The 21,478-nt window shown below is 37.1% G+C and overlaps 1 protein-coding gene across 4 annotated transcripts in view; it reads left to right on the forward strand.

The window, feature by feature from the left end:
* The window catches only part of ST6GAL2 (ST6 beta-galactoside alpha-2,6-sialyltransferase 2), a 251,537-nt gene that overhangs the window by 104,313 nt on the left and 125,746 nt on the right, over positions 1-21,478 (forward strand). Inside the window, exon 1 of one of the 4 annotated variants that reach the window (XM_053707624.1) lies at positions 13,331-13,357. The exons of the other annotated variants lie outside the window; for them this stretch is intronic. Within the exon in view, the coding sequence (XP_053563599.1) occupies positions 13,339-13,357 (19 nt within the window). The 5' untranslated portion in view covers positions 13,331-13,338. Of the gene's footprint in view, positions 1-13,330; positions 13,358-21,478 lie in introns of those variants that run through there. 4 annotated transcript variants of the gene reach the window in all.

Below are 21,478 nucleotides of genomic sequence, written 5' to 3' on the forward strand. Positions count from 1 at the left end.
AAGCCTCGTTCTTGAAGGCCCATGTGGAAGCCACAGCCCTAGTGGAATGAGCTGTGATTCTGTCAGGAGGCTGCCGTCCGGCAGTCTCGTAAGCCAATCTGATGATGCTTTTAATCCAAAAAGAGAGAGAGGTAGAAGTTGCTTTTTGACCTCTCCTTTTACCAGAATAAACAACAAACAAGGAAGATGTTTGTCTAAAATCCTTTGTAGCATCTAAATAGAATTTTAGAGCACGAACAACATCCAAATTGTGCAACAAACGTTCCTTCTTTGAAACTGGATTCGGACACAAAGAAGGCACGACTATCTCCTGGTTAATGTTTTTGTTAGAAACAACTTTCGGAAGAAAACCAGGTTTAGTACGTAAAACCACCTTATCTGCATGGAACACCAGATAAGGAGGAGAACACTGCAGAGCAGATAATTCTGAAACTCTTCTAGCAGAAGAAATTGCAACCAAAAACAAAACTTTCCAAGATAATAACTTAATATCAACGGAATGTAAGGGTTCAAACGGAACCCCCTGGAGAACTGAAAGAACTAAATTGAGACTCCAAGGAGGAGTCAAAGGTTTGTAAACAGGCTTGATTCTAACCAGAGCCTGAACAAAGGCTTGAACATCTGGCACAGCTGCCAGCTTTTTGTGAAGTAACACAGACAAGGCAGAAATCTGTCCCTTCAAGGAACTTGCAGATAATCCTTTCTCCAAACCTTCTTGAAGAAAGGATAGAATCTTAGGAATTTTTACCTTGTCCCAAGGGAATCCTTTAGATTCACACCAACAGATATATTTTTTCCATATTTTGTGGTAAATTTTTCTAGTTACAGGCTTTCTGGCCTGAACAAGAGTATCAATGACAGAATCTGAGAATCCTCGCTTTGATAAGATCAAGCGTTCAATCTCCAAGCAGTCAGTTGGAGTGAGACCAGATTCGGATGTTCGAACGGACCTTGAACAAGAAGGTCTCGTCTCAAAGGTAGCTTCCATGGTGGAGCCGATGACATATTCACCAGGTCTGCATACCAAGTCCTGCGTGGCCACGCTGGAGCTATCAAGATCACCGATGCCCTCTCCTTATTGATCCTGGCTACCAGCCTGGGGATGAGAGGAAATGGCGGGAATACATAAGCTAGTTTGAAGGTCCAAGGTGCTACTAGTGCATCTACTAGAGTCGCCTTGGGATCCCTGGATCTGGACCCGTAGCAAGGAACCTTGAAGTTCTGACGAGAGGCCATCAGATCCATGTCTGGAATGCCCCACAGTTGAGTAATTTGGGCAAAGATTTCCGGATGGAGTTCCCACTCCCCCGGATGAAAAGTCTGACGACTCAGAAAATCCGCTTCCCAATTTTCCACTCCTGGGATGTGGATTGCAGACAAGTGGCAGGAGTGAGTCTCCGCCCATTGAATGATTTTGGTCACTTCTTCCATCGCCAGGGAACTCCTTGTTCCCCCCTGATGGTTGATGTACGCAACAGTTGTCATGTTGTCTGATTGAAACCGTATGAACTTGGCCTTTACTAGCTGAGGCCAAGCCTTGAGAGCATTGAATATCGCTCTCAGTTCCAGAATATTTATCGGTAGAAGAGATTCTTCCCGAGACCAAAGACCCTGAGCTTTCAGGGGTCCCCAGACCGCGCCCCAGCCCACCAGACTGGCGTCGGCCGTGACAATGACCCACTCTGGTCTGCGGAAGCTCATCCCCTGTGACAGGTTGTCCAGGGACAGCCACCAACGGAGTGAATCTCTGGTCCTCTGATTTACTTGTATCGTCGGAGACAAGTCTGTATAGTCCCCATTCCACTGACTGAGCATGCACAGTTGTAATGGTCTTAGATGAATGCGCGCAAAAGGAACTATGTCCATTGCCGCTACCATCAAACCTATTACTTCCATGCACTGCGCTATGGAAGGAAGAGGAACAGAATGAAGTATTTGACAAGAGTTCAGAAGTTTTGTTTTTCTGGCCTCTGTCAGAAAAATCCTCATTTCTAAGGAGTCTATTATTGTTCCCAAGAAGGGAACCCTTGTTGACGGAGATAGAGAACTCTTTTCTACGTTCACTTTCCATCCGTGAGATCTGAGAAAGGCCAGGACAATGTCCGTGTGAGCCTTTGCTTGAGGAAGGGACGACGCTTGAATCAGAATGTCGTCCAAGTAAGGTACTACTGCAATGCCCCTTGGTCTTAGCACCGCTAGAAGGGACCCTAGTACCTTTGTGAAAATCCTTGGAGCAGTGGCTAATCCGAACGGAAGTGCCACAAACTGGTAATGCTTGTCCAGGAATGCGAACCTTAGGAACCGATGATGTTCCTTGTGGATAGGAATATGTAGATACGCATCCTTTAAATCCACCGTGGTCATGAATTGACCTTCCTGGATGGAAGGAAGAATTGTTCGAATGGTTTCCATTTTGAACGATGGAACCTTGAGAAACTTGTTTAGGATCTTGAGATCTAAGATTGGTCTGAACGTTCCCTCTTTTTTGGGAACTACGAACAGATTGGAGTAGAACCCCATCCCTTGTTCTCCTAATGGAACAGGATGAATCACTCCCATTTTTAACAGGTCTTCTACACAATGCAAGAATGCCTGTTTTTTTATGTGGTCTGAAGACAATTGAGACCTGTGGAACCTCCCCCTTGGGGGAAGCCCCTTGAATTCCAGAAGATAACCTTGGGAGACTATTTCTAGCGCCCAAGGATCCAGAACATCTCTTGCCCAAGCCTGAGCGAAGAGAGAGAGCCTGCCCCCCACCAGATCCGGTCCCGGATCGGGGGCCAACATCTCATGCTGTCTTGGTAGCAGTGGCAGGTTTCTTGGCCTGCTTTCCTTTGTTCCAGCCTTGCATTGGTCTCCAGGCTGGTTTGGCTTGAGAAGTGTTACCCTCCTGCTTAGAGGACGTAGCACTTGGGGCTGGTCCGTTTCTGCGAAAGGGACGGAAATTAGGTTTATTTTTGGCCTTGAAAGACCTATCCTGAGGAAGGGCGTGGCCCTTGCCCCCAGTGATATCAGAGATAATCTCTTTCAAGTCAGGGCCAAACAGCGTTTTCCCCTTGAAAGGAATGTTAAGCAATTTGTTCTTGGAAGACGCATCCGCTGACCAAGATTTTAACCAAAGCGCTCTGCGCGCCACAATAGCAAACCCAGAATTTTTCGCCGCTAACCTAGCCAATTGCAAAGTGGCGTCTAGGGTGAAAGAATTAGCCAATTTGAGAACACGAATTCTGTCCATAATCTCCTCATAAGAAGAAGAATTATTAATGATCGCCTTTTCTAGCTCATCGAACCAGAAGCACGCGGCTGTAGTGACAGGGACAATGCATGAAATTGGTTGTAGAAGGTAACCTTGCTGAACAAACATCTTTTTAAGCAAACCTTCTAATTTTTTATCCATAGGATCTTTGAAAGCACAACTATCTTCTATGGGTATAGTGGTGCGTTTGTTTAGAGTAGAAACCGCCCCCTCGACCTTGGGGACTGTCTGCCATAAGTCCTTTCTGGGGTCGACCATAGGAAACAATTTTTTAAATATGGGGGGAGGGACGAAAGGTATACCGGGCCTTTCCCATTCTTTATTTACAATGTCCGCCACCCGCTTGGGTATAGGAAAAGCTTCGGGGGGCCCCGGGACCTCTAGGAACTTGTCCATTTTACATAATTTCTCTGGAATGACCAAATTCTCACAATCATCCAGAGTAGATAACACCTCCTTAAGCAGGGCGCGGAGATGTTCCAATTTAAATTTAAATGTAATCACATCAGGTTCAGCTTGTTGAGAAATTTTCCCTGAATCTGAAATTTCTCCCTCAGACAAAACCTCCCTGGCCCCCTCAGACTGGTGTAGGGGCACTTCAGAACCAATATCATCAGCGTCCTCATGCTCTTCAGTATTTTCTAAAACAGAGCAGTCGCGCTTTCGCTGATAAGTGGGCATTTTGGCTAAAATGTTTTTGATAGAATTATCCATTACAGCCGTTAATTGTTGCATAGTAAGGAGTATTGGCGCACTAGATGTACTAGGGGCCTCCTGTGTGGGCAAGACTGGTGTAGACGAAGGAGGGGATGATGCAGTACCATGCTTACTCCCCTCACTTGAGGAATCATCTTGGGCATCATTTTCTCTAAATTTTTTGTCACATAAATCACGTCTATTTAAATGAGAAGGAACCTTGGCTTCCCCACATACAGAACACAGTCTATCTGGTAGTTCAGACATGTTAAACAGGCATAAACTTGATAACAAAGTACAAAAAACGTTTTAAAATAAAACCGTTACTGTCACTTTAAATTTTAAACTGAACACACTTTATTACTGCAATTGCGAAAAAGTATGAAGGAATTGTTCAAAATTCACCAAAATTTCACCACAGTGTCTTAAAGCCTTGAAAGTATTGCACACCAAATTTGGAAGCTTTAACCCTTAAAATAACGGAACCGGAGCCGTTTTTATATTTAACCCCTTTACAGTCCCTGGTATCTGCTTTGCTGAGACCCAACCAAGCCCAAAGGGGAATACGATACCAAATGACGCCTTCAGAAAGTCTTTTCTATGTATCAGAGCTCCTCACACATGCATCTGCATGTCATGCTTCTCAAAAACAAGTGCGCAATACAGGCGCGAAAATGAGACTCTGCCTATGATTAGGGAAAGCCCCTAGAGAATAAGGTGTCCAATACAGTGCCTGCCGGTTATTTTACAAAATTCCCAAGATTAAAATAATTCCTCAAGGCTATGGAGTATAAAATATGTTTATATATAAATCGATTTAGCCCAGAAAATGTCTACAGTCTTAAAAAGCCCTTGTGAAGCCCTTTTTTTCTGTCTGTAATAAAAATGGCTTACCGGATCCCATAGGGAAAATGACAGCTTCCAGCATTACCAAGTCTTGTTAGAATGTGTCATACCTCAAGCAGCAAAAGTCTGCTCACTGTTCCCCCAACTGAAGTTAATTCCTCTCAACAGTCCTGTGTGGAGACAGCCATCGATTTTAGTAACGGTTGCTAAAATCATTTTCCTCTTACAAACAGAAATCTTCATCTCTTTTCTGTTTCAGAGTAAATAGTACATACCAGCACTATTTTAAAATAACAAACTCTTGATTGAATAATAAAAACTACAGTTAAACACTAAAAAACTCTAAGCCATCTCCGTGGAGATGTTGCCTGTACAACGGCAAAGAGAATGACTGGGGAAGGCGGAGCCTAGGAGGGATCATGTGACCAGCTTTGCTGGGCTCTTTGCCATTTCCTGTTGGGGAAGAGAATATCCCACAAGTAAGGATGACGCCGTGGACCGGACACACCTATGTTGGAGAAATATGTTCTTTTTATTCATAAATACATATTTCTACATATATCTGATGGTATTTTGATACCTAGCTATATAGATAGATGATTATATATAGGTATATATATATATATATATATATATATATATATATATATATATATATATATATATATATATATATATATATCAAAATAACAAGAGTATTGCATTGAGCAATGATACTTTTTTTATTGGACTAACTATACATTTATAAGTTGACAAGCTTTCGGAAGAGTTCCTTCCTTTATCAAGTCTAAAGCAATACATATATATATATATATATATATATATATATATATATATAAATATATATATATATATATATATATATACATATATATATATATAGGAATATCTATTTATAAATACATCTTCTGTTATGTGCAAAACATTGGAATGTGAAATATTTACAGTAAACACACAGTATAACACTATTAAATATAAATATTGCATAAATATGATTTTACATGTTTTCATCTACTTGACTGCAAAAAAAGTTTTAAAGGGACAGTTCACCCAAAAATTTTCTCCCCTTTAAATTGTTCCCAATTATTCATTTTACTTGCTGGAGTGTTTTACATTGTTTACAAGCTCCTTTACCCCTATTTTGGCATTTGAAATCACTTATTTAGCCTGTGGCATCTCAACCTATACTGAAAGTTTCTATACTGGAGTATATTCTTTTGAATAGCCTAAGTAAACACAGCCAGCAGAAGAGATTACACTCTCAGTGGGGGACATGATAGTTAAGTAATAAAATGATAATTTTCCATTGTTCTCTCTAAGTATTGAGCTTTGGTTTTCTAGACAAATATAAGATAATGAAGCAAGTCTGTGTACATAAAAGTGATAACGTAATGAGATCTAATATTACCTGAAGCTCAACCCATTGTAATAGGCTGTGGTTTAAAAGCACAAAACCAGCTACTTCACATACACAAATAAACCTGAAAATGCAATTTCTCATACATTTTATACTCTGCAGCTGGTATAACAAGTCATTGAAAATACATTCATATACAAACAATTTTACAGTGTAACATAGTAACATAACATAGTAGATGAGGTTGAAAAAAGACCGAAGTCCATCGAGTTCAACCTATACAAATCTAAAATATATACAAAAAGCTCCAGTTAAGATTAAATAATCCCACTAAAAGGTGACCCATTTAATACTAGCAATCATATCCATGAATTTTGTTTACAGACAGAAATGTATCCAAATAATTTTAAATGTACCTAGGGTATTGGCATTCACTACCTCCTTTGGTAATGAGTTCCACAATTTTAATGCTCTTGCAGTGAAAAAATGTTTCCGTTGCAGGAGATTAAATCTCCTTTCCTCCAACCTTAAATTGTGACCTCTGGTCACAAACAATTTTCTTGGAATAAACAGAGCTTCTGCCATCTCTGTATATGGGCCTTGAATATATTTATATAAAGTAATCATGTCACCTCTTAAGCACCATTTTTCTAAAGGAAACAGACTCAGTTTGGCTAGCCTCTCCTCATAGGTTAAATTCTCCAATCCTCTTATTTGCTTTGTGGCCCTTCTCTGAACTGTTTCCAGTTCTGCAATATCTTTTTTTGTGATTGGTCCCCAGAACTGCACTCCATACTCAAGGTGAGATCTTACCAGGGCTTTATATAGTAACAGAATTATGCTTTCCTCCCTTGAGTCAATGCCTCTTTTAATACATGCTAGTATCTTATTAGCCTTTGAAGCTGCTGCCCTGCATTGTGCACCCATCTTTAGCTTGTTATCTATTACTACCCCCAAATCCCTTTCCTCCGGTGTTTGGCTAAGTCTTGTCCCATTTAAATAATATGTTGCCTGCTTATTTTTACTTCCAAAATGTAGAATCTTGCATTTTCCCGTATTAAATCTCATTTTCCATTTACCTTCCCATATTTCTAATTTTTGCAGGTCCCTTTGTAACGTAAGTTCATCCTGCGCTGACCTAATGACCTTACTTACGTATCATCTGCAAAAATAGAGATGTCACTATTTAATCCTAGCTCCAAGTCATTTATAAAAATATTAAAAAGAACAGGGCCCAGCACTGATCCCTGGGGTACTCCACTGATTACCTTTGTCCAATCTGAGTATGATCCATTTAATACTACTCGTCGCTCCCTATCTTTTATCCAGTTATTTATCCATACTTTCCATTTAAGGGTTTTAATGAACTTATATTTATGTCTTGTATGTTTACATACATATTTATGTGTTATATGTGTATATATGTCTGTAAATACATATATACACATATAAATACATATGTGCACACATATAAACCTATATATACTGTATATACATATACAGTTGTGCTCATAAGTTTACATACCCTGGCAGAATTTATGATTTATTGGCCATTTTTCAGAGAATATGAATGATAACACAAAAACTTTTCTTTCACTCATGGTTAGTGTTTTGCTGAAGCCATTCGTTATCAAGCAACTGTGTTTACTCTTTTTAAATCAGAATGACAACAGAAACTACCCAAATGACCCTGATCAAAAGTTTACATACCCTAGAAAGTTTATTAAAAGCATTTTAAAATTGTCTCTTTTAGACGCTACAAAAAAAGTTGTTACTGGCTTTAAATACAGAATGATTTTGCATTAGTTGTGTAAGATACCTGATCTCTACATAGTTTATCTTATAAGAAAATCAATCAATAATAAAAACAAAACAAAAAAACCTCTGTTTAAAAATAAAAATAAAGGGTTTTTTTCTAAATGGAAAATTCTGTGCTAAATAAAACAAACTTTTTGTGTTAGAGCTGTTACTATCAGCCAGTGAGCAAGAGTCAACAGAGTTGTACACATTTATGCACTTAAATTAAAATGTAAACGGTTTTTACTAAACCCTTTGCGAGCAAAAACATATTTGTTAACATTTTTATGTGATGCCCTTGTATATCCATGATAGAAAAAGGTTGGATATTATGTTCTTTTAATACGGTTGCTACCCAACCGAAACTAATTATAAACAATTAATCATTTAAAATCAGTCCTAGCAACTTTTACTTCTGAGTTATGCTGTATAATCATTTATGCAAATATGTGCTAATGAATATGGCCTGTATCTTTTTTTCAAAGAAAGGTGGCAACCCTAACCATTATGCTCGACTAAAAGTCTCAAAGTGAGTTAGGATTACCCTTTTTTATGTATAATGATTTTTTTATATAATTGGTGCATTGACTAATTTAATCTTTCATCTATTTTTGTTCTTTACTAAATTGCTTACAGTTTTCTCTAATCTGCAAGCATGGCTGCAATCTATGAGCAGGGCTTGACATTGCATCACTTAGTAATCTTGCAGTTGGAACAACATGATCCTAATTTTTTTCTTTTCCACCATAATATATATATATATATATATATATATATATATATTAACTTATTTATTAAAAATACACATTTATATACTCATCATTAGACTATGCTAACATTTACATTACTATGGTGATCACCAGAAAATTTGAGGTGCATATAACCGCCTCATTTAAAAGAGGAATATACACTATTTCTCCTGTTTCAAATGAGGGGTTTTCTCTATTGAAATCAGCAGGGGATAAAGGGGTTCCGTAATAAACCCAAATTTCCTCTATTAAAACGACCTTGTTTCAAATGGGGGAGGTGATAACAGTTTTAAACAGTGATTTGCTGCAAGCTTTTCAAAATGAGTTGTCACATGTCCCTTCACCACAAAGCGTATATGTGCTGCGGCAGAGCACCCCTCCCTCTTATGAAAAACAGCATCTTTTTGTATAGGGAACGCCTGCATCTTACAGGAATATGAAACTTCTCATTTGAAAGGACAGACTCTCCTCTTTCCAGCAAAGGTTCCTGATGTGTGGGAGCACAAATATGCAATGCTGCAATCACTTGCAATGCTGAGGAAGTGCCTCTGCCCCTGAGCAATTCTTCATCCCATTGTTGTTCTTCATGAAGGAGAAGGAATGTGGAGGAGGATAAAGTTATCCTTTTCATTTTAGGGGTTCATTATGTATTTTATCTTTAACTAATCTACGTATATGATTTCAAATATTTTATCCATGATATTGAGCCTCAAGGGAAGGTATATGCTTTTGCTTATGATACAATACAATTGTGATAGACTTCTATTCCTGGAGGGGTAAATCAAGTGAGTAGTGGAAACATTAATTGGAACTATCTCAAAGTGAAATATTATATATTGAAAGGGATATTAAAGTCATTTTAAATATGCATAGTACTTAAAGGAATACGGAACCCATATTTTTTCTTTAATGATTCAGATAGAGCATGCAATTTTAAGAAACGTTTTAATTGATAATAGGAGTAAATTAGAAAGTTGCTTAAAATTGCATGCTCTATCTGAATCATGAAAGAAAAAAATTGGGTTCAGTGTCCCTTTAAAAGCAGCACTGAATTGCAAAATATATAATACAAAACAAATGTTTTCTAAGCAGTTAAAACTATCATTGTATTAGCAAAATTTGCATTATTTTTCATATAACGAGTTGTCCAGGAATAAACCTTTTGAAAGCATTAGGGCCCAATGATCAAATATTTTCCAGCATGGAAAGAAATCAAAAAATATCTTTAGGATTTTTTTAGACCTTATATTGTATTATAAAAATGTATCCTTCACATAGTATGCATAGTTCAAAAAACATCCCTCAAGGTAAAATTGGAGGGGTTTTTTGAGGAACCTCACCACACTGTTGAGTCTTTTTAGATAATCACACCTGAGAGAACTTTAGATCCGACCGGGGCCTTAGGGCCTGATGATCTAAGGCTCTCCGCTCAGGCAAGATGATCTAAGAAGTCTCATCAGTACAGGGAGGTCCCTCAAATTGAATTTCTGTGCTGTATTCTGTATGTGAAGAAGAAACTCCTTTATTATAATATAAGGTTTAAGGCCTAAAATAAAATCTCAAATATTTTGTGTGATTTCTCTCCATGGCAGTGAGCTTTTGATCATCAGGTCATTAGTGTAATGCTCGTGGGATATCTCTCTATCAAACCAAACTTGGCCAGTATTCTTTTTATCCCAGCATCAAGTGGAATAATAGGAAATATCCCAGAGCAGAGTAAGTTAGTGAAATGAGGTAAGCAGTACTCACGGTAGACAGGGTAGTCCTTCAGGGCGATAAGAAGAAGACAGAGAATGGTCAAGGCAGGCTGAGTCCGGCAACAGGAAGACAATCCAGCAGTAAAGCAGTTCAGGGGTGAACCAATAGAAAGAGCAGGAACAGGCGGGCATCAGCATCAAAGGAAATCCAGCAGTGTAACAGTTCAGGGGTAACCCAATAGAATGGTCAGACAGACAGAGTTCGGCAACAATATGGCAATCCAGTAGTTCAGGAGTTAAAGGGCCATTATACACTCATTTTTTCTTTGCATAAATGTTTTGTAGATGATCTATTTATAAAGCCCATAAAGTTTGTTTTTTAAAAAAATGTATAATTTTGCTAATTTTTAAATAACATTGCTCTGATTTTCAGACTCCTAACCAAGCCCCAAAGTTTTATTTGATAACCGTCAGCTATCTTCTCCAGCTTGCTCCTGTTTGTGTAAAGGGTCTTTTCATATGCAAAAGAAGGGGGAGGGGGGAGGGCCTTATTTCCCACTTGCAGTGGGCTTTCCAACTGCCTTTTCAACAGATCTAAACTGAAAGCTTCTAAGTACGTTTTTAAACCATTTTATACTGCATTTTTATATCAGTATCTGTGCATCTTATTCTTTATAGTAGTGTCTATTACATGCAGTTATATGAAAATGAGTGTATACTGTCCCTTTAAGCAAGCAGAATGGTCAGACAAGCAGAGTACAATATCAGTATGGCAATCCAGCAGTTCAGGAGTTAAGCAAGCAAAGTGGTCAGACAGGCAGAGTTAAATAACAATATAGCAATCCAGCAATTCAGGGGTTAAGCAAGCAGAGTGGTCAGACAGACAGAGCTCAGTAACAGTATGGCAATCCAGCAGTTTAGGGGTTAAGCAAGTAGAGTGGTCAGACAGGCAGAGTTCAATATCAGTATATCAATCCAGCATAAAGTAACACAGCACCCAGGAGCATACAAAGCAGCACCTATACTTGGGCAGTGTATGTAAGCACTGCAGGTACTTACATAGGCGCCAACATAAAAACACAGCATCAAAATTAGGCAGACAAATATGTGAACCCATTCAATAATAATAACAATATTCCAGTATGTTAATTATATTTAAATAATACTATATATATATATATATATATATATATATACTGTATATAAACAGTATATATAGATATATACAGTATATATATATATATGAGCAAGAAGATGTTGTCTGCGCTATCACACCACACACATAAAATACAACCGAATCACAAAGTAGCAAAATAAACAGATTCTAAAATGATGAATATAACTTTTGAATATTTTTTAAAAATTAGTTGAAGAATTTTTTAAACACATAAATGAAAGTAATTGCTAAAAAATTCATATGTCAGATAGAAATCCATATCCAATGTAGAGCAGCAGATACAAATAGAGTGCAAAGGTTCCCAAAATCTTCACCAAAAATAAGATATAGAAAAAAGACTGTGTGTCTGCACCTCCATACCAAGACAGAAAACAATAAAATAATGTGGGGAAAGAACCCCAATAGCCAAACAATTACTTCCAATTTCCTCAATCAATATGAGGTAAGTAGCCGCTGTATAAAAATAACACACTGCTCCCACAGATCTGCAGACTTCTATACTAGCGTTAACCAGGGGAATCCAGAGAGTCCAGTCAGCAATGCTGCTCCTGAAGTATGGTAGTTCACTTCCTTAAAGCAAGTCCTCGCCTCGTCACCTTGTCACTCGGAGTGTTTGTTTCATATGTGGAAAAAACATCACCAATATAGTAAAATACGTAAAATGTATTACAATAAAAATATCACAAAGATGAATTCCACTCACAAACATAACCTCAATCACAATGAGGTAAGAATATATATATATATATATATATATACACACACACACACAAAAAGGGGCATATTTATCAAAGTGCGAGTGGACATGATACGATATAGCGTATCATGTCCGCTGCACATCGATAAATGCCAACAGCATACGCTGTCAACATTTATCATTACATAAGCAGTTCACCAGAACTGCTTGTGCATTACCGCCCCCTGCAGATTTGTGGCCAATCGCCGCTAGCAGGTGGTGTCAATCAGCCCGATCTTATTCGATCGGGTTGATTTCTGTCTGCTACCTCAGAGCAGGCGGACAAGTATGGAGCAGTGGTCTTTAGACTTCATAACTTCTGTTTCTGGAGCTTCATAATTCGGCCCCTAAATGTTGTGCACAAGAGGTAGCATTTTATTAGAGGGTGAATAACACAACAATACAAAAAATATTTATGTATACCATCTCCCAACCATAGAAATTGCAATCCTGCCAGTAATTTTTCATATTCAGTGACATCACAGATGTCATAGGAAGAGATGTCACATGAAATAAAGCAATATGCAAAATCAGACTTTTAAGTTGAATAATAATGAATAAAAATACATCTTTACTTTAGAATGTGTACCAGTAAACAGGAAACGTCATCACTAGTCAAAATTAAAGTGCATAATTTAAACAAATAATACATGCACATATATTTACAAAACTTTTACAATAAACAGTTATTAATTATTGCACTATTGCAGTAAAGTTAAAATGAAACAAAAAACATCTTCTAACCTATTATTTTTTTAACTGTCTAACTCTTATATATTTATTACTTTCCGTATATTACAGTATTGCAGGGCCCAGCTGAGTGCTTAAAGACACACAGAACTGAAGTGACACAAAACTACCTTAGATCTACTGTTCTAATAGCCAGCAGCACTGCTTCCTAAGTTATCCTGGACTCCTAATGACACTCTGATGGCAGAGGTGCAGGAAAGGAGATAGGCTGCAGTGTATTAAATTACAAAAAACAGGAGGAGCAGGCACTCACTGCAGCTGATCTTACTGTGTGATTATGTACAGTACCGGACTGGGTGAGCTGTTGGGGGCAAATGGATTTTTGTATTATTATTTAGTATGACATCAATTTTTCATATTTTTGCATTGTGTGTATGTTTAAAAGTGATGCTAATATCAGTAAGCTGCAGATGATACAGAGTGCTAAAAGATTACTGTCTAACTAAATAATGCAAAGTAGCAAAAAATTTTATCTACAGTAGTAGTCAAGTAATCCCCCCTCTTTTATAACAAATCAGCACACTTATCTAGTGTGGAGGAGCTGTTTGTAAGTGTTTTTTCTTCTGATTTGTTGCAGTTTAAACATTGATCACTCAGAGAAGGTGCAGCAAGGAGTCTCTGCCTAGACCTTCTTTGGGTAATAAAGCAGAGTACTTGCTGCACACACAGCCTCACCGGCAGCTCTTCCCCATTAACTTGTGTCACACATGCTCAGCTGCAGCCCTCCAAATCTCATGAAGAGGACTTTTCCAGGAAACAAAAAATCCAGGGACATACAACAAAGTCCAGGGACTGACACTGGAAATCAGGGACTGTTGGCAACTATGATGCATATTATAATGCTATTATATTTTCAGTAATTAAAGATTTTATTTAGTATTACATTTAATATTTAATGTCCCTTTAACGGGACTATATACTAAAAATTGTATATCATGCATATGGAATAGCAGAAATTAAACATTTTAAAATATATTTTTGCAGGAAATGTTGGGGTACAAGTATACATTTAATACAAATTGTAACATTACAATTCTGTATCACTGTGACAGATGGTCTAATATAACTACAATAATATGACTAAACATTTATATACAAGTGTTCATCATTTAAAAACAAATGGTTGAAAATGTGACTTTAAAGCAATACCAGCTACAGTTCAGAATATGGTCTCTGACCTTGTGATCAATGTTTTTTTAGTGAAGGGATAAAACAATTTTTTTATTTTTGATCTAAAAAAACCTTTACTATTTTTAACATTTGCTCATTTATTAGAAATTGAAATAGCATTATCTTCTAGTTTACGCTAGCACACTAAACAAAACTAAACTTTTTGTAACTTTAGGAGGAACTATCATTTTAAACAGTACACTTCAGTCTAACGTTAATGTGTTTTTTTTATATAATATATTGGCTGATACCAAGTAAATTGATCAATTCTATGAGACAATGCTGGTAGAATCTTATGAAATAACACTCTCAGTAGTCTGAATATATTTTCCTTTGGTTTATTTACTGAACCTTCAAACATCATAATATAACTCATCACAAACCACAATGCACCTTTCCTTTAGCAATAACTCATACAAAGGACACAGATTTATTTAATTAAAAAATGCTGCATGTCTAATATATTTACGTGCTTCCATGACATAGCAGATACATTTTTAAAGTCTATAGTTCCAATGGGAGACACAGAACTCTATGTATTGAAACTACCACGTACAATGACAGCATAACCTTACCGCTAAGATAATCAAGGTTCAAAACATATTATATTACAAGCAAATATAATATTAAATGGATATGAAACATCATTTTTCTTTCATGATTCTGATAGATTTCAAAAAACTTTCTTACTTACTTTTATTATCAATTTTTCTCTATTGATGACAACACTATTTACTGCTATTTAGTGCTCCAGATGCCTACCTATATATCTCTACAACACAGAATATCATGGGAACTAAGCAAATTTGATAACAGAAGTAAATTTTTAAAAATTGTATGCTCTGTCTGAATTTATGGGTTCCATATCCCTTTAATTCGGCGACAAATTGTGTAGGTAAGGGGTGGATTTTGCATAAATGTCTGTTTATTTTTACATATGCCTGTGTATACATTTACATCAATCTATCTGTCTATCTATATATATCCATCTATCATTCTTTCTGTCTTTCACAAACATGCATACAGTTTTTTAGAGACAATTCTAAAAAAGATAGAATAAATGGTTATAGTAGACACTTAGGGCTAGATTATAAGTGGAGCGCTAAATTATTGCCAGATTGTGGGAGTGCAATAATTAACCAGCTTTTACAAGTGGCTGGTTATTGCTACCGCATCTCTGGTTAATTTTATAAATCTGCCCCAAATGCCCCCAAAATATAAAAAAATAAAGATGGAAGCATAAATTTACTGCACTAGGCAGTATTTTGGGGTTAAAGGGACAGTATACTGTAAATTTGTTTTTCCCTTAATGTGTTTACAATTACTTTTTTACCAACTGCAGAGTATAAAATGTATCAGAATTTGCTCTTTAAGGTTTATTTGTGTATATAAAAAGCTGATTTTGTGTTTTGAAGCCACAACCTAATAAAATGGGTTGAGCTTGTAGGTATAATCAGATCTCATTACCTTATCACATTGTGTACATATACCTGCTTCTTTATGTTATATCTGTCCGTAAACCAAAGTACAATATTTAGAGAGAACAATGTAAAATTAACATTTTATTACCTTATCTCTTCTATACCCCACTGGGAGTGTAATTTCTTCTGATGGCTGTGTTTACACAGCTTATCTATAGCTTGGACCTAAGGCATGAAACTTTCAGAATAGGTGGAGATACCACAGGATAAATTAGCTATTTCATATGCCAATAGAAGAGTAAAGGAAATACTTGTAAACAATATAATTTACTCCAGTAGGTAAAGTGGGTCATTGGGAACAAATTAAAGGGGAGAACATTTTTGAACATTTTTGAGTAAACTGTCCCTTTAAAGTTGGTGGGAGCCTTTACATTGCGGTCAATGAGAACTGTATGTTCCCAGTAAATATATATGCTTATATACATATATATTTATGTGTTAATATGTGTATATACATATATTAACACATAAAAATATATGTATATCAGCATATACATATATATATTTGATTGCTGTCATCACTGCATGACTTACCCCTTCTCTGGCTCTGAAGTTCTGATGTCGTCTCTGAAGGCATCAGAACGAGGCTCCCATAGGAGCCTATGGAAGCATGTGAAAGTGATACATAGCGCTCCACTTGTAATCTAGCCCTTAGGGTCAGATGATCTAAAGTTCTCCATTTAGGTGAGATGATCTAAGACATCTCGTCAGCATGTCGTGGTCCCTCAAATATTTTAAAAACTCAAGTCAAATATTGAGTCAAACGAAAAATTGAAAAAGTGTAGCATAGACCTATATAGATTTCAAATTAACAAAGGATAAATGAATAAACTACGAGCATGTATTGCTAATTTGCATACATTTCAGTAGAACGGTACTTTGAGCTAAAATACAGCAATGAGTGTAAAAATGTTATCTCAATCCTGTTGCATCATTAAATTATTTTACATTATTTTAATTATGTCTATTAATGGCTTTCCTGAACCTTTTTAACTGTGGGTAGCAATTAGTTACAATACATTTTCAACTTTAAAAAAAATATATTCTTAGCTAAATCATATTAACATATTCATGGAAATTAACTTAAATGATGATAATATACTCACTTCTATTTATCATCTACATCTATGTTGGTTATTTGATTAAAAATTAGGACCTATAGATTATACTATTAATAATAGTATTAATATAAAATCAGCTTGGTCATATGTGCACTTCATATACTGTTTGCATTAATTTTCCATAAAGCGCTATTCTGGCATACACCCTAGTTGCAGACCTCCCACTTCCAATGTCTTAAAGGGACACTACACTGTAAAATTGTTTTTATATTAATGTATTTTCAATGACTTGTTATACCAGCTGCAGAGTATAAAATGTATGAGAAATTGCATTTTTATGTTTATTTGTGTATATGAAGTAACTTGTTTTGTGCTTTTAAACCACAGCCTATTACAAAGGGTTGAGCTTCAGGTAATATCATATCTCATTATGTTATCACTTTGTGTACACACACTTGCTTCCTTATCCTATATTTGTCTGGAAAACTAAAGCTCAATACATAGAGAGAACAATGGAAAATTATAATGTTATTACATAACTACCCTGCACCTCACTGGAAGTGTCATTTCTTCTGCTGGCTGTGTTTACTTAGGCTATTCAATAGCTGAGACTCCAGTATCAAAACTTTCAGTATAGGTTGGCATACCACAAGCTAAATCAGCTATTTCTAAGTCCAAAATAGGGGTAATGGAGCAATTTAATATATATAATATATACTCCAGCAGGTAAAATTGATCATTGGGAAAAATTTAAAGGGGAGAATATTTTGGGTGAACTGTCCCTTTAAAATAAAACTATTTTATTAATTTCTTCAGGTAGAAGAAAAGTGTTTGTAAATGATTAGTTGGTGCTTGTGCTATACTGTAGTAAAATGCTGTTAATTTCATCTGCTACTATGCTTGACTACCAGCAGAATTAATTAAGCACTGTAATTGTGTTAATTGTAAGTGCATTAACATTACATTACCTTTGATTACTTTGGCCGACAGTGCAATCTGTGCTAAGAGCTTTGCATCTTCCATTTGTTTTTCTTTTTTTTTTTCTTTTTCAAAAAAACTTTATTTACAACAAATGGTTATACACGTTATGGATTAAATGAGCAAAGTATGCATCAGAGGTAGTACAATATTGTGTTATCACTTAGTGGTTCAATATGTTGTCTGCCTGAAAACATGTTTCATACATTGTCTATTATTGCTGCAACACTCTTGTCTTGACCTGTTATGTCGTCAGGTTCCGGCCCTTACACACAGAAAACATATCCAACCCCATAAATAAAGACATCAGACTTAGAAAAAACTTTAGAAAAAACTTTAATAACTTTAAAAAAACAGTGCAAATATTGCAATAACTTACACCTAGATTACGAGTCTTGCGTTAGCCTTAAAAAGCAGTGTTGAGGGGGTGCAACGCTGCTTTTTAACGCCCACTGGTATTATGAGTCTGGCAGGTACAGGTGTACCGCTCACTTTTCTTCCTCGATTCGAGCATACCGCAAATCCCCTTACGTCAATTACGTATCCTATTTCAATGGGATTTTCCGAACACTGGTATTACGAGTCTTGGAGAAAGTGAGCGGTACACCATCTCCTGTCAAGACTCCTACCACATTTAAAAGTCAGTAGTTAAGAGTTTTATGGGCTACTGCCGTAACATAAAACTCTTAACTAAAGTGCTAAAAAGTACACCAACACCCATAAACTACCTATTAACCCCTAAACCGAGCCGCCCCCACATCGCAAACACTATAATAAAATTATTTAACCCCTAATATGCCGACCGGACATCGCCGCCACTTTAATAAATGTATTAACCCCTAAACCGCCTCACTTCCGCCTTGCAAACACTAGTTATATTTTATTAACCCCTAATCTGCCGTCCCTAACATCGCCGACACCTACCTACATTTATTAACCCCTAATCTGCCGCCCACAACGTCGCCGACACTATATTAAAGGTATTAACCCCTAAACCTAAGTCTAACCCTAACCCTAACCCCCCTAACTTAAATATAATTTAAATAAATATAAATAAAAATACTGCAATTAACTTTTTACAGGTAAAAACTAGGTACAGTAGTGATTAAATAGTTATTAACTATTTAATAACTACCTAGTTAAAATAAGTACAAATTTACCTGTAAATTAAACCCTAACCTAAATTACAATTACACCTAACACTACACTATAATTAAATGAATTACCTAAACTAACTACAATTAATTACAATTAAATTAAATAAACTAAATTACGAAAAAAACAAACACTAAATTACAGAAAATAAAAAAGAAATTACACATTTTTAAACTAATTACACCTAATCTAATCCCCCTAATAAAATAAAAAAGCCCCCAAAATAAAAAAATTCCCTACCCTATACTAAATTACAAATAGCCCTTAAAAGGGCCTTTTGCGGGGCATTGCCCCAAAGTAATCAGCTCTTTTACCTGTAAAAAAAATACAACATTAAAACCCACCACCCATACACCCAACCCTACTCTAAAACCCACCCAATCCCCCCTTAAAAAAACCTAACACTGACCCCTTGAAGATCCCCCTACCTTGAGACGTCTTCACCCATCCGATCCGGGCAGAAGAGGTCCTCCAGACGGCAGAAGTTTTCATCCAGGCGGCATCTTCTATCTTCATGCTTCCGGCGCGGAGCGAGTCCATCTTCAATCCAGCCGACGCGGAGCATTCTCTTCCATCGATGTACCAATGAAGAATGAAAGTTCCTTTAAATGACGTCATCCAAGATGGCGTCCCTTCAATTCCGATTGGCTGATAGAATTCTATCAGCCAATCGGAATTAAGGTAGGAAAAATCCTATTGGCTGATGCAATCAGCCAATAGAATTGAGCTCTCATTCTATTGGCTGATTGGAACAGCCAATAGAATGCGAGCTCAATCCTATTGGCTGATTGCATCAGCCAATAGGATTTTTCCTTAATTCCGATTGGCTGATAGAATTCTATCAGCCAATCGGAATTGAAGGGACGCCATCTTGGATGACGTCATTTAAAGTAACGTTCATTCTTCGTTAGGACGTCGATGGAAGAGGATGCTCCGCGTTGACTGGATTGAAGATGGACCCGCTCCGCGCCGGAAGGATGAAGATAGAAGATGCCGCCTGGATGAAGACTTCTGCCATCTGGAGGACCTCTTCTGCCCGGATCGGATGAAGAGTTCTGCCGTCTGGAGGACCACTTCTGCCGGCTTCTTGGAGGACTTTGGCCCAGCTGGGTGAAGACGTCTCAAGGTAGGGTGATCTTCAAGGGGTTAGTGTTAGGTTTTTTTAAGGGGGGATTGGGTGGGTTTTAGAGTAGGGTTGGGTGTGTGGGTGGTGGGTTTTAATGTTGGGGGGGTATTGTATTTTTTTTACAGGTAAAAGAGCTGATTACTTTGGGGCAATGCCCCGCAAAAGTCCCTTTTAAGGGCTATTTGTAATTTAGTATAAAGAAGGAATTTTTTAATTTTGGGGGGCTTTTTATTTTATTAGGGGGATTAGATTAGGTGTAATTAGTTTAAAAAATTGTAATTTCTTTTTTATTTTCTGTAATTTAGTGGGGGGGGGTTTCCGTAATTTAGTTTATTTAATTTAATTGTAATTAATTGTAGTTAGTTTAGGTAATTAATTTAATTATAGTGTAGTGTTAGGTGTAATTGTAACTTAGGCTAGGGTTTATTTTACAGGTAAGTATTTAGTTTTAAATAGGAATAATGTAGTTAATACTAGTAAATTTATTTAGATGTATTTAAATTATATTTAAGTTAGAGGAGTGTTAGGGTTAGGGTTAGACTTAGGTGTAGGGGTTAATAACTTTATTATAGTGGCGGCGACATTGGCGGCGGCAGATTAGGGGTTAATAAATTTAACCCCTTAAGGACCAGCGACGTACCCTGTATGTCACTGGTCTTTTTTTGGAACTTGATTGTTTTATAGCACGGTCTTGCCACCAGCATTGAGACTGCTTTATTCCACAAAGCCTGCTGGAGGGAGTGCATTAATAGCGTGTTCTTGCTAGACTTGTGCTATTATGTCCTGAAAAACCCTTAATGACCAGTGGCATACAGGGTACATTGTGGTCATTAAGGGGTTAATATAGTTGCGGCTACGTTGGGGCGGCAGATTAGGGGTTAATAACTATAATGTAGGTGTCAGCGATGTTGGGGGCAGCAGATTAGGGTTTCATAGGTATAATGTAGGTGGCGGCGGTGTCCGGAGAGGCAGATTAGGGGTTAATAAGGTTATGCTGGTGGCAGCGATGTCGGGGGCGGCAGATTAGGGGTTAATAAGTGTAAGATTAGGGGTGTTTAGACTCAGGGTTCATGTTAGGGTGTTAGGTGCAGACATAAAAAGTATTTCCCCATAGGAAACAATGGGGCTGTGTTAGGAGCTGAACGCTGCTTTTTTGCAGGTGTTAGGGTTTTTTTCAGCCGAATCTGCCCCATTGTTTCCTATGGGGAAATCGTGCACGAGCACGTTTAGCCAGCTCACCACTACCGTAAACAGCGATTGTATTGAGGTGAGATGTGGAGCAAAATTTTGCTTAACGCTCACTTTTTAGAGGCTAACGCCGGGTTGGAAAAAACCTGTAATACCAGCGCTGTCTTAAGTGAGCGGTAAGAAAAAAAGGAGCGTTAGCACCGCAAGCCTTACCGACAAAAACTCATAATCTAGCCGATTGTATATAAATTTACCCAT

The sequence above is a fragment of the Bombina bombina genome, chromosome 3, assembly GCF_027579735.1.
Source record: "Bombina bombina isolate aBomBom1 chromosome 3, aBomBom1.pri, whole genome shotgun sequence".
In the NCBI taxonomy this organism is placed as follows: domain Eukaryota; kingdom Metazoa; phylum Chordata; class Amphibia; order Anura; family Bombinatoridae; genus Bombina; species Bombina bombina.